Source organism: Peromyscus leucopus, chromosome 14 (assembly GCF_004664715.2).
Source record: "Peromyscus leucopus breed LL Stock chromosome 14, UCI_PerLeu_2.1, whole genome shotgun sequence".
Classification (NCBI taxonomy): Eukaryota; Metazoa; Chordata; class Mammalia; order Rodentia; family Cricetidae; genus Peromyscus; species Peromyscus leucopus.
Genome location: NC_051075.1, coordinates 27,130,960 through 27,145,198, shown reverse-complemented (window position 1 = coordinate 27,145,198; position 14,239 = coordinate 27,130,960). Strand labels below are relative to the sequence as shown.

Sequence of the window (14,239 nt, the reverse complement as noted above, 5' to 3'; positions counted from 1 at the left end):
CAGTTGAGACACACTGCTGCTTTTCCAGAGGACCTATTTCCCAGCACCCAATAGGGCAACTCAAAAAATGCCTATTACTGCAGCTCTAGAGATCTGATGTCTTCCTCTGGTCTACACACACACACACACACACACACACACACACACCAGTGAATAAAATACCAAATTTAAAAAAATTACAAGCCTTCCAGTTGAAAATACATGTAACTTAAAATATTAGTACTTAATACTTATAATATGCTAATGCCATCGAAAAAGTTATGAGCTCATATATCCACAGACAAAACTATTTAAGTAAAAAAATGTTATTAAGTACTTCTTCCTTGGAGGCTCTCCCCACCCTCACTTCTCACCTTTCCTTAATAAATCTATGTGCTTTAACAAAAGAGAGGCCAAGGTCTGGAGAGATGGTTCAGAGGTTAAGAGCATTCTAGAGGTCCTGAGTTCAATTCCCAGCAACCACATGGTGGCTCACAACCATCTGTAATGAGATCTGATGCCCTCTTTCTGGCATGCAGGCATACATGCAGACAGGACACTGTATACATAATAAATAAATCATAAGAAAAAAAAAGAAAGAGTCTAAGCTTTTTCTTCTCCTCAGCCATTTTAAATCTAGTCATTCCCTTACTTGTTCCACTGCATGGCACAAGGTCATCAAGAGCACAGAGTTGTAAAGCTGGTCTTGGTGTGAACAGGCTCACGAACGAATGTGGTTCTACAGTTTGACTTTTGTTCATCTAACCCAAGAAAAGGATTTTTAAAAAGAATTCTTTTCACATTTGCTTTAACAAGTGGGTTGTGCAGACACAGAAACTAAATGAAGATGTTTGTTCATTTTTCATGCAAACTGTTTACTTGTTGATGGTATACTAATATTTAAAGTCAAGCTACAGCTACAATGTTAAAATATCAACTCAGAAATAGCCACTGCCACTGAAATGCTCTCATGTGCATCAGAACGTTAATACAAATACTAATCTTAAACAGTCACAAGTCTAAGCCACATTTATTTGCACATATATAGTAATGGGCAACAGATACTCCAAGTCCATACAAATTTAGAAACAAAGTTAATAATCACTTGGTACACTTGTGTGTTATCTTGTTTACATAGTCAAGTCTAGATGAGCTTCCTTCATTGTGTAAACTTCCATACAATACTTCCTCAAACAAAAATTCTTGAAAACACAGATTGGCATGTTTCAGTTATAGCCAACAGAAAAGACAAGACCACAACTTCAAAAACCAAGCTTAGAAGATACTTTTACCCCCCCACCACCCAGGAGGTGATAACTATAACAGATTTATACACTATGTTGTTATCACACAAGTAGCTATGAGGACAAGAAAATGATGTTCCCATAATCATGAAATGACAACCGAATTATACTGTTTAAGTTATCCACCAACTGAATGGTTTAAATGAAAAACAGGAAAATGCTTAGATTAAAATTATAAGATAGGAAATAATTAAATGTTTTAAAAGAACTATTTCCTGTCAAAGCTGTAAAGACCTGGTAACTCAAAATAACTGTTTTCAGGCAAATCCAAGTGATGAAACTTTCAAAAACATTCTAATCATGTTCAGTATCTTGTGACAAAAACTGAAAATGATATAAAGATATTTATTATACAAGTGTTAACAAGGACATCCCAAAAATAACGAAAGATGCACATTTATTTCTACAAAAGCAATGTATGGTACAGAACATAAAGGAACAATTTAAAGATTTACCTATTAAAATATACAGATTTTGACTGAAGAGTAATAGGGTATTTAAAAAAGATGACAAGGGATGTTAATCTTTTTTTATTATTATTATTTTTACATATTTTGGAACCTCACATAATTTTGATAAATAACTCTTACAAAATTATGCAAAAAGTACAAGAATGTCTGGTAAACAAACAGTCTGTATTTTCCAAAAAGAATTTTTACAACATGCAATTCTTAAGGCAGCATCCTCCTTACAAGGTAATCCTTTTACTCATCAAATCTTCTGCTGCAAATAGGCTAAGAAAGCCTGGCTTCTTCCATTAACGCCTTTTGTCTTTCCTGTCTGATTTTCGGTCTCTTTCACTTCTTGAAGATCTTTTGCCTGATCGACTACTCTCTGATATAGACCTTTTTCTGTCAGATCGGGAATTCTTATCCTTTGATCCTTTTGTATCTCTACTACTACCACCTTTGGAAGATTTGTGACTTCTTTCTAGTCCTGCAGTATCCCTTCGCTTCCGGTCCACGCTCCTCCTGTGCTTTCTATCTCGGTTATGTCCTCGGCCCCTGCTCCGACTCCTACTCTCACTACTGCTGCTAGTGCTGCTGCTGCTGTCTCTGCTGCTGCTCCCACTGCTGCTCGAGCTGCTACTGGAGCTGCTGCGACTACTACTGCTGCCACTGCTGGAGCTGCTCCCGCTGCTGCTGCTGCTCGAGCTGCTGCTGGAACTACTGCTGCTACTGCTGCGACTTCTACTCTTGCTCGTCTTATTCCTCGCTCGACCTCTGCTTCTGCTCCTAGTTTTGTTCTTACTTTTGTTCTCTGAGTGTACTGCCAACACTGGCTCTACAGGCACGTCAGGGAGTTTTACAGACTCTAGAGGAAACTCCTTCCGCTCAGGTAGTAGATTCCCTTGCTCCTGAACAACCTGAGGTGGAGGCTGCAAAACTGCTGCTAACGGCACAGTCTCAGGCTGAGCGAGAAGCTGGGACTGGAGTACAGGTTGGGGCTGAGAGTGGGGCTGGCTCTGGGGCAGGGGCTGAGGCGGGGGCTGAGGCTGAGCCATAGGCTCAGGCTGGGGTTCAGGTTCTTTATCTTCTTTTTCCTCAGACTCCTTTTCCACTTCCAGAGAATTAATATTCTCTTTTCCAGGAGAAAGAGACTTACTTTCTTTATCTGGCTCAACATCAAATTCCATCTCTGGCTCCAATTCTTTGCTAGTTTCATTTTCTGAAGGCTCTATACTTTCAACTTGATTAGTTTCCATTACTTCCTGCTCAGCAATTACGTTTTTGACACTTTCAACCATCTCTAACACATCCATAACTTCTTCTGGCTGACTATCCTGTTGCTTCTCACCTTCTCTTACCTCAGTTTCCTCCTCCATCTTAGCCTCCATTTCCTGCTTGTGTTCCTCCTCCTCCTGTTCTTTCTCTGCATCACTATGAACTACACCTGCTTCCTTCTCCTCTTCCTCTCCTGCCTCCTCTACTTCTACATCATTGTGCTGATTACCTGTCTCCTCCAACTCTTCCTCTCGCTGAGCCACCTTACCCTCTTCTTGTTCCGCCTTCTGTTCTTCATTACGCACCACCTGATGCTCTTTTTCCTTCATTGATTGTCTTCTAGGCCTAGCCTCCATTTTATTTATTTGTTCTGCAAATTCGATGCGTCTACCTTCAAATAAAGCTAAACAATAAAAATTACATGTGTACAATTTATGGTAGTTAAGAAAATAAAAAAAAAGTAACAACTTTATACCGGGTCACAAATTGTCACTGTCATTTAATAGTCTTTTTTATTATATCTCTAGTTTTTGTTTTTTTTGGGCTGGGACAATGTTGAGAAGTAAACTCAGGGATCTTATGCAAGCTAGACAAGCACTCTATAGCTGAACTACCAGTCCCTGAATGTTTTCCTAAAGAGATGACAATACTGATTAGGGTAAATGTATTCCAAACTGACACAGTCACAGGACACCTACAGACCAAGGAATTATACTCCTGCAAACCTGGACACCTTTGCTGCTCAACTTCATGCCAAAAGATCAACAAAACCTCTTTAAAGCAGAACCACCATTATAGGTAACTTTCCTGGTCTCAGGCACAACAAAATGCCCAATTACCAGCCTACCAGTGTCTAGCCCGCCATGTGAATACCTAATATGAACTTTTATTTTGCCTAATTGCCTTAGCATTCTTCTGTGTCTGCTAAGATTTTTAAGCACAAAGTAACCTTTGTATAAGACATACAAAGTCTTTATACATATACTCACCACCACAAAATGAGTTTGAGGTTAAACTCAACTATGTAGAAAATATTCCTGAACCCTAACTCCACTATCAATTTCAGAATATTATAAAACAGCAAACAACCCAAAACTGAACTATTAAATCATTTCTAAGAAATGGGCATATGTGAATGTATGGTTGGTTTTACCATTGATAAAGCTTCAATGGACTTCATGTACTTACCATTCATTTTTCTCTGTGACTCTTCTATTAGCTTTTGAGTAGCTGGACACATTCTTCCAGGAATATAGAACAAATGGGGCTTTGTCTTAGTTCTTATATACTTAATTATCTTGGCATTATGCTCATTCCATTCTTCTTGCTGAAGAAAAAGTAGAAAGGTCAGTGCCCTGTAAACATGAAGGATCATCTCATTTAGGACTTAGAAACCACTGCTCACCAGCTGCGCAAGCTCAACCTTCTGTTCCAGAAGGCGCAGTTCTGTCTGTTTAGCACGTCTCTCCTCAAATAGTTCTCTCCTCTCATTTTCAACCTGCTTTCTTTCTTCTTCAGCCTGAACTTCAAGTTTTTGTTCAATTTCTTGGCGTCTCTTTTGCTAAAAATAAATAACCTGATTTAGTATACAAGATAATCAAGATTTCAGTGTTAGTTCAATTACAATAAAAACACCACACATCTTGATTACCTGAGACTTACAACTTTACCACAAAAATTTACTTGCACACTTTTTTCTGTATCACACTTTCAGGTATTAGTAATCTGAACTCAGTATTTGGTTCTGATTGTAACTGACAATTTCAGGAAACAGGGACTAAGGCCTTTCCCCATAAATATCTAAATTTGAAAGTCACTAGTTACAGAACATTAACCATTCTATTGCATCATAAAAGTTTCTTTAATATAACTTAACTCGGGTCTGCAAGATAGCTCACTGGATAAGGGCACTTGCTGCCAAACCTGAGCAACTGAGTTCCATTCTCAGAGCACATGTTGAGGATATGTATGATTACCTCCACAGGTGTGTGGTGGCATCTACAATGTCCCTCTCTCCCTATTAGTTTTCCTGCAAAAGCATTGACATCAGTTCCAGAGACACAAATCTATAGGTGTACCGAAGTAAGAATTTATAAAAGCCAAAATAAAATAAACTGTAGAGGGCAGCCTTTTGCTTCTAGAGTGGTAAGGATTGCCTTTGAGTGTGTAATAAGACTCAACTACAACCCTTGAGCCAGTCCTGGTGACTTAATGACTGTAATTCTAACGTGGGTGTGGGAGGCAGGAAGACCAACTGCTCGTGGACATTCTCAGCTACACAGGTAGTTCAAAGCCAGCCTGGATTATATGAGACCCTATTCCAAAAAGACAAAAACAGAACCAAATACTAAAACCCAAACCCCTTTGTTTGAAGGAAAATCTGAGCCCTAGAGCCGGTAAGATAGCTCAACAGGTAAAGGTGAATGCCATCAAAACCTGATAACCTGAGTTTAATCTCCCAAACCCACATCTTGGAGAGAGAGAATCAATTCCCAAAAGTTGTTATCTGACCTCACTCACTATACATGTGCCTACCACATAAATAAATGTAAAACATACACCCCCCCCCAACCAAACTTGATACCAAATTAGGATTTGCCTAAGACCACACAATGAGACTGTTGTAGCTTAGGCCAGAACCCATGCTCTCAATAGTTAAAAATTCAGGCTCTTGATAACAATACAAAAAACATTAAAGAAAAAAAAAAAAAAAAAAGAGTCAGCTGAAAATAGAACAATTTCTGAAGGTTTTAAGTGTTTCCTTAGATTTTACTTTGTATTGCTGTGGTCTTTAAAGAAAATCTCTTCCTTTTTAGGGGTGGTGGTGGGAGGGCCAGGGTTGTACTGGGAATTGAACTTTGGGCCTTAATTATCCCAGGCAAGGACTCTACCAACTGAGCCACTCTCCCCAGGACTAGATTTTGAGACAGGTTCTGACTATGAATCTTTAAAGAGCTTTAAAGCTGGACACAGTGTTACAGGCCCATAATTCTAGTCCTCACTAATATAGGTATCGGATTAAGAGTTCAAAACTGGGGTCAGGCGAAATGGACTAGCGGATAAAGGTACTTGCTGCTGACAACTGAAGTTAATCCTCTGGGTCTACAAGCAAGTTTTCCTGTTCTTTCACAGGACAACATGAAATACATGTGCCCACATGCACATACATAATAAAATAAATGCAACAGAAAATCTTTCCTAAGAGTTAAGACTGGCCTGGACTACATAAGACAATGTCTCAAAAACAAAAACAAAAAAATAACCACCAGATGTTCTTCCAGAGGACCTGTGTTTGATTCCAAACACCCACAGGGCAGCTCACAGGCCTGTGATGCCAGCCCCAGAGGACCCAACACCCTCTTTCTTGCCTCCACAGGCACTGTACACACACCGTGCACAGACATATGTAACAGCAACACCCATACACATAAAATAAAGGCAAAAACCTAACAGTTATATAGTGAGACCACCATCTCAAAATCTCAAAGGTGGACAGGTAACCTATTCAGTAAACAAATCCCAGTACTTCTAAGGTGGAAGCAGGAGCATTAAGAGTCCAAGGTCTTTTTTTTTTTGGTTTTTGGAGACAGGGTTCCTGTGTAGCTTTGAAACCTGTCCTGGAACTCACTCCATAGCCCAGGCTGGCCTTGAACTCACAGAGATCCACCTGCCTCTGCCTCCCAAGTGCTGGAATTAAAGGCATGTATGTGCCACCACCGCCCGGCTCCAAAGTCATTCTTAGTTACAGGGTGAATATCAGCTTAGCCAGAGCTTCACAGCAAAAGCCATTACCACAAAAACAAAGAGAACTTTCAAGCTCTTTTTAGAAACATTAGTCCCCTATTTGTTAATGAGAAAATGAGGCAAGACAAAAATTGCACCAATACCCTTTCAGTCGCAACAGTAGATTCTTGTTTAAATTTTTGAAGGGTGCCCATCAACAAGCCAAATATTCGCCGGTTCCTAAAAAGCAACAAAATAAAATCAATGTCTGCAGGATCTATACCAAACCCGACATTTTCTAAGAGATCCTCTAGGCTTAAAACTCTATTATCTGACATGTCTGCAGATACCTTTGCTTTCCCTTTTCATCCATATTTTGATCCTGGATAAGGTCTCTGCGAGTGCGCTCTTTGGAGGTAGCTACAACAGAAGACTGAAGTGCTGGCTACAAGAGAAAAGGAAGTGTGGGTGACTGCCTGCACACGGTCAACATGTTTTCCAAAACACACCAAGAATCGTGTCCATCCCCTAATATTTAATTTCAATACCTTTTTAACATCATCATCTTCCGGGTCGCTTTCCTGGCGTGATTCTCTTCTTGTCCGCCGCTCTCCACCCAGCCTATCACAGGAAAAAATATAAATGACTGTTGCAGAATCAAGCGCCTAATAACCAAGGACAGTTTATCTCCAGAAGCCACAGTCTTTACACCTCATTTACCTTTTTTTTTAAGTGGAAAAAAAAAAAAATAGGGGTCGGGGGTTTAGCTCAGTGGTAGAGCAAGCACAAGGCCCTGGGTTCGGTCCTCAGCTGGGGGGTGGGGGGGTGGGAGCAAAATGCTCAAACCAAACTCTACCCACATTTCTCACAATGAGTTTCAAATTATAAAACAAAGTGTTACTTCTTCCAATCTTGCTGACTTTTCTAAGACACTGGCTAGCCCAGTTCAGACACCAAAGGACTCCAGGAAGAAGCCACTATATCCTAATACAGATGCAGAAATATCTGTAGTGTCCCAGAAAACAAGGCATGTACTGTCGATGCTTCAGAAATCTTCTGAAAACTTACCTACTGACTGCCCCTTCCAGGTCTCTCTGTTTGGCTGGGGGTCCTCCTCCACTATCTGAGAATCCACGCCTGCAATTAAAAAAATCCAACAGAAAGCTTGAGATAAATTGATATTTAATGTTGGTGAAAGAATTTAATTGACTTCATAAAAAATAAAAACATTCCCAAACAAAGTGAACTTAAGTGAACATTCACAGGAAAAAGATGCCTTCTTCCATTCTGGGATTGCAAAGCAACACTCTACCACCAATTATAGTCTCAGATGTCAAAAAGCATTTACAGTACTTAAAAACACAATTAAGCTTATAGAAAACTGTTCTAATTATCAGTCTTCAACCTCTACTTCTGCAATACACTTATTAGAAACCTAACAGGTTCAATCTGATCCCCCACCCCACCCCAAAAGACAAGGTTTCAAAGTTTAACAGTCCTGGCTGTCCTGGAACTCGATTTTTAGACCAGGCTGGCCTCAAACTCACACAGATCCACCTGCCTCTGCCTCCTGAGTACTGGGACTAAAGTTATGTGCCACCCCCCTCCCCCAGCTCCTGATAATTCTTTGTTTTGGTTTGGTTTGGGTTTTTGAGACAAGTTTTCTCTGTTTAATTTTGGTGCCTGTCCTGGATCTGGCTCTGTAGACCACGCTGGCCTCAAATTCAGAGATCCGCCTGTCTCTGCCTCCTGAGTGCTGGGATTAAAGGCGTGCGCCGCCGCAAGTTTATAAATTTTAGCATTAGGTAATATATATCAGAGACCTTACCTTAGCAATAAACTACCACGTCCTCTACCTCCACCAGGACCAGAAAGGGCCAGCAATCTGGCTTGGATGGGCCTATAAAAAGATTTATAATCAGTGCCAAAGTCCTACGTAGACATATGCAAGGGCATCATACACTTCCACAGGTGTGGTGCACCCCAAGGAAAACTGAACACAAATAATTCTAAAATGACGGTTTCAGATCCACGTCTTTGAAACGGGAAATTACATTCCTCCCCCTTGCTTCCCCAAGACCAGTATTTCGGAAAACAACATTTCCTCCGAACCTCTACACACTAATAAGGCTGGATTAGCTCCTATCTGCCAGCCCCAAGGGAGGGGGGGACACCGAGGCCAGAGCAGGGAGAGAGGCGGCCACCCCGCGTCCCCGGAGGGTCTCGGGGTTGGGCCGGGGCTGGAGGGGCCGCCGGGGTGGAAACGGGCTTTGTACTGCAGTTCCGGGCCTGCAGCGCCAAGGGCGGGAAGCCGTGGCCTCGGCCCTCCTTCGCACGGGTGCGGAAGCCATGCGGCGCAGCCAGGCTCGCTCTCCCTCGGGCAAGCACTTGCGCCCAGCGCCCTGGAGCGCAGGGATGGCGTCTCCCGCCCCCCACGACCTAATCGAGAAGCGTGCTCGGCCGCTGCCCGGGAAAAGAGGCCTCTCGACCCGCAAACCGGCCGGCTGCCCTCTCGCCCCGCTGGGCCCGGCCTGCCCCGTGGCGTGCCTCGCCGACCTCGCAGGTTCCATGCTCACCTCACATCATTTGGGTCCCGGCCGGTGAGCTTGCGGATATTCTCGTCTACGTTCTTGAGGCTCTCTTTGGCCTTCTCCAGCTGCTCCTGCAAAGTTCTCACCGCGACCGCCATCTTCTCTCTGCAGCGGGCTCCGCGACTGCTCGACAGGCCGCGCAGCGCCGCGCCGCACCGCGCCGCGCCGCGCCCGCCGCCAGACGCGGAAGGATTGACAGCCCGCCCCAGCCAATGACCGGCGGGCTTGGGCGGGCGGCCGCAACCACCCAGGGACCGGAAGGGGAAGGAGCTGGCCGCTCCGTGACTCCCGACCAATGAGAAGCCGGCAGGGCGCCTGGCGGGGCGGTGGCGCTCCGCTGCTTGCGCAGAGCGGGGAGGGATTAGGCCGGTGGGCTCGACCTCCCTACTCCCCCGTCCCGGCTCGCGGGTCCCGGAAGGCAGCGCCTTGAGTTTGCGATAGCGCCGACTTTGTAGTGATTTTTTTAAACATCTCCCAACGCCCGTGAGACGGCAAGCGGCTCTACTTTCCCTCTTTTCCCTCCACCAGAGCTTCAATGAGGACAGGGCATGGTGAGGGCTGGTTGTTGCGCATGCCCAGAATGCGGGGAAGGCGCTGGCTGCCTTCCCTTAAAGGGAACTTGAAGGCAAAGCAAAGAACCGCCGCCGCCACCACCGCGAGTCTTCATCCTGACAGCTAATAATGGTCGCGGGCGCTGCGAATCGCTTTGCATGCCTTAGTCGTCAAAAACTAGAAACTTGGATAAAAATGGTTATTAATGATAAGGAGGACATTGAGGCTTCGGTTTCCCTAGGTCAAGCAGGTCAAGTCAGATCTATATTGAGAGGTGATTGACCCCCCCACTAGAAAGGCTGACATTCTTCACCGGACCTAGAGCCGGCTAATCTAACAGTGGGTCTAGGGAAGTGGTCTGGCCAGTATTTGTGTGTCTGTGTTTACCAGATTCCACTCTGACCTCTCTGCACTGTCAACATTGGAACTGGTTCTGATCCAGAATAGATGTACAAGTTGTAGTTCAGAAAATGTTACCCAGAGGTCAAATCCTCAGAGGCTTGCTTCCTGAAAAAGAATGAGTTTTTGTTTTTAGTAACAGTAATTTGGTCTTACCCTGTATGCTATTAATGTGGAGGCCCATAACTGGATAAGCGAAGAAGAATTTCACTGTCTTTAAAGTAAATGTTACAGCACCTGTGATCTACAAAATGGACAGCCGGGGATACACAGAAGAAACCCTGTCTCAAACAAAACAAAACAGCCAGGTGGTAGTGGTGCAAGCCTTTAATCCCAGCACCCAGGAGGCAGAATGTGTGTGTGTGTATATACATATATATATATGTATATACATATGTATATGTATATACATATACATATATATATGTATATACACACACATATGTATATTTATGTGTGTGTATTATATATACTTGTGTGTGTGTTGTATAATGTTTTGTGTTCTGACATGTAAAACCTGCCTGGAGATCAAAGGGCAGAGCTAGCTACTAATTAACCATAGGGGCCAGGCATTGGTGGCACACACCTTTAATCCCAGCACTTGGGAGGAGGAAGCAAGAAGATCAAGACTGCTCTGGATTATACAAGATTGAACCAGTCTAGAATAGAAACAAAGCCATGAGGGGATGGCTCACACCTTTAATCCCAGCACTTGGGAGGATCATGCCTTTGATCCCAGCACATGGGAGGCTCAAGCCTTTAATTCCAGCACTAGGGAGATAGAGACAGGAATATAAGGTGGGTGGAGACAGGATCTGGGGCTTCCCGTTCAATCAGAGGATCTAGAGAGGTAAGAAGTGACTGCGGCTGCTCCTTTGCTTCTCTGATCTTTCAGATTTCACTGTAACATCTGACTCCTGGTTTTTATTGATTAGGACTAATTAGGATGGAATTTTATATATACATACACACACGTATACATATGTATATATACACCGTGTGATATGTAGTATGTGATTTAAGAGGTAAGGGTAATTAAGAACCCATGTTTGCCAAAGGCCAGCTATCAAGCAAAATCATTTTGTTGGCAAAGTGCAGCCAATGAAATGATGTGGCTAGTAAATTCATTATTCTATTAATTATTTTTAAATTTTTATTACATTTATTTTTAATTTACTTTCAATGTGTTCGTATTATGTGTGTATACACAGAGGACAACTCACTGGAGTCAGTTTTCTTCTTCACCATATGGGATTTGGGATTCAGCTTGTCAGGCTTGGTGGCAGGTGCCTGAGTCATCTCATCAGCCAAATAAACTCTAATACTATGGAAAGACACAACACATGTCCATGTTTCTAACATAGGGTGATGGTTAAATTATCTTATCAGAACCCTACTTAGCATTGTGACTGGTGGATCATGCCTGTAATCCTAGCACTGGAGGGTTGGAGAAACAGTTCAGCATTTAAGACTGGTTGCAGATACCTGGCAGTGGTGTGCTGGGGATGTCTTTCTGTAGGCTGTGAATGTGTTGCTCTGATTGATTGATAGTTAAAACCTGGTTGGCCAGTAGCAAGGCAGGAAGTATAGTATAGGTGGGATGAGGAGAGAGGAGAATGCTGGGAAAAGGAAGGCTGAGTCAGGGGATGCGGCCAGCTGCCACTGCCATGAGAAGCAAGATGTAAAGGCAGAACTGGGAAAAGGTACCAAGCCATGTGGCTAAACATAAATAAGAATTATGGGTTAATTTAAGTGTAAGATCTAGCTAGCAAGAAGCCTGAGCCATTAGGCCAAACAGTTTTCATTAATATAAGCGTCCGTGTGTTTCTTTGGATCTGAGCAACTGTGAGCCGGGTGGGACCAGGAAAACTTCTGGCTACAGTGGTGGCACACAACTTTGATGCCAGCACTGGGGAGGCAGAGGCAGGTGGATCTCTGTGAGTTTGAGGCCAGCCTGAGTGAGCTCTAGGACAGCCAGGGCTACACAGAGAAACACTGTCTCAAAAAACAAAACAAAAGAAGCAAACAAACAAAAGTTTGGTTGCTGTTCTTGCAAAGATGCAAGTCTGGTTCTCAGCACCCATATCAGGCTGTAGCACGCTTTTGTGAACCACCAGCTCTCAAATCATGACACAGAGACTTATTATTAATTATGAAAGCTCAGCCTTAGCTTTGGCTTGTTTCTAAATAGCTCCTATAACTTAAATTAACCCATTTTAAAAAATTAATCTACGTGCTGTTGCATGGCTTGTTTACCTCTCCTCCTGCATGTCCTGCTTCCTCTGTGTCCAGCTGGCAACTCTTTTTTTGTTTTTGTTTTTGTTTTTTGAAACAGGGTTTCTCTGTGTAGCTTTGGATCCTATCCTGGAACTCACTTTGTAGACCAGTCTGGCCTCGAACTCACAGAGATCTGCCTGCCTTCCCAATGCCATCACACCCGGCCTGGTGACTCCCCTTTTTTCTTCTGTCCCCAGAAGTCCCACCTAGCCTCTTCCTGCCTAACTATTGGCCATTCAGCACTTTATTAAATCAATCACAGTGACGCATCTTCACACAGTGTAAAGGAATATTTCACAATATCAGGTGGTTCACAACTATCTGTAGCTCCAGTTCTAGGGGATCCTACACCTTCCAGCCTTTGCTAGCATCCACATTCACTCTCGTGTTGATGTAACCAACCGTCTTATTAAATAAGAAACACAGAACCAATGTAAAAGAGAAAGCCAAGAGATCAGAGCTCAGAGCTAAAATCTCACCCTTCCTCCTGCCATGGTTCCAGCTTCCCGAAAGAGAGCTATTTCCCTGTGTGTAAATCGTTTCATAGTCATTCTGCCTTCTCATTGGTTGTAAACCCAAACACGTGACTGCCTCGTCACTGTCTGAATGTACAGCCCCCCAGGTCTTAAAGGCATATGTCTCCAATGCTGGCTGTATCCCTGAACACACAGAGATCTATGGGATTAAAGGCGTGTGCCACCACCGCCACACTCTGTCTATGGCTCTAATAGCTCTGACCCCCGGGCAACTTTATTTATTAACATACAATCAAAATCACATTTCAGTACAATTAGAATACCACCACACTCTCGTGCATGTGTACAGACACATACACACACAATTAGGAATGCAATGAATTTATGGCATTGGAGAGATGGCTCAGTGGTTAAGAATACTGGCTGTTCTTCCAGAGGGTCGTGATTTGATTCCCAGCACCCACTTGGCAGCTCACAACCATTGGTAGCTCCAGTTCTGGGGATTCTGACACCCTCTTCTGGGTTCCAAGGGTACCAGACACGTGAATGGTGTATAGACATATATGTAGGCAAAACACCTATGCACATAAATAAAAAAAAATAAGTCTTTAAAAAAAGGGATTATAGAAATCCCCTAGGCTGCTGTGGGTGAGAATAGAACTGTCCATTGAATCTATCCTCTTCATGCTGAAAGTTTCCATTTCTGCTTCCCAAGTGCCTACCACCACATGTGGCTTTCAGGTGGAACTTTTATGTTTAATGCATATGATGAATGACATAAATTAATCTAAATGTTGGAAGGGATTTATTTATTAGGAATACAAAACAAACAAACCCATGTAATTGTTCTAAATAACAATGACTCCAAGTTCCCTAGAGAGGTGTGCCTAGGCAGATTTCAGGGAAAATATCCTTTAGGAATGTCAGTCACTTGCATTGGAGGAAGCTCTACTTGTTCCTTGAATCCAACTTCCCAAAATACTCTGCTATTTTTGCTGCTAAGATGGCTTTCAGGGTTTGTTGTTGTTGTTTTGTATTCTGAGTTGAATCCACTATATCTGATATTTGCAGTCTGAGCAGGGTTTAGAAGCAGGCATGCTGGTGCAAACTTTCAACTACAGCACTTGTGAGGCTGGAGGAGCCCAAAGGTTGAGGTCAGTTTGAGCTGCACAGAGACACTCTTCTCTTACCCTCAATCCATTCATTCTTTTCAT

At 43.1% G+C, this 14,239-nt stretch overlaps 1 protein-coding gene across 1 annotated transcript; it reads right to left on the bottom strand.

The window, feature by feature from the left end:
• Positions 1 to 985: 985 nt before the first annotated feature.
• Positions 986 to 9,513, bottom strand: Pnn (pinin, desmosome associated protein). Its single transcript, XM_028885113.2, has 9 exons — positions 9,307 to 9,513; positions 8,559 to 8,630; positions 7,799 to 7,867; positions 7,279 to 7,351; positions 7,081 to 7,175; positions 6,895 to 6,970; positions 4,413 to 4,568; positions 4,196 to 4,334; positions 986 to 3,410 (listed from the first exon to the last, which is right to left on the bottom strand). The coding sequence occupies exons 1-9, from the start codon at positions 9,417 to 9,419 to the stop codon at positions 2,041 to 2,043; spliced, it is 2,163 nt and encodes a 720-aa protein (XP_028740946.1). The 5' UTR covers positions 9,420 to 9,513; the 3' UTR covers positions 986 to 2,040.
• Positions 9,514 to 14,239: the final 4,726 nt, after the last annotated feature.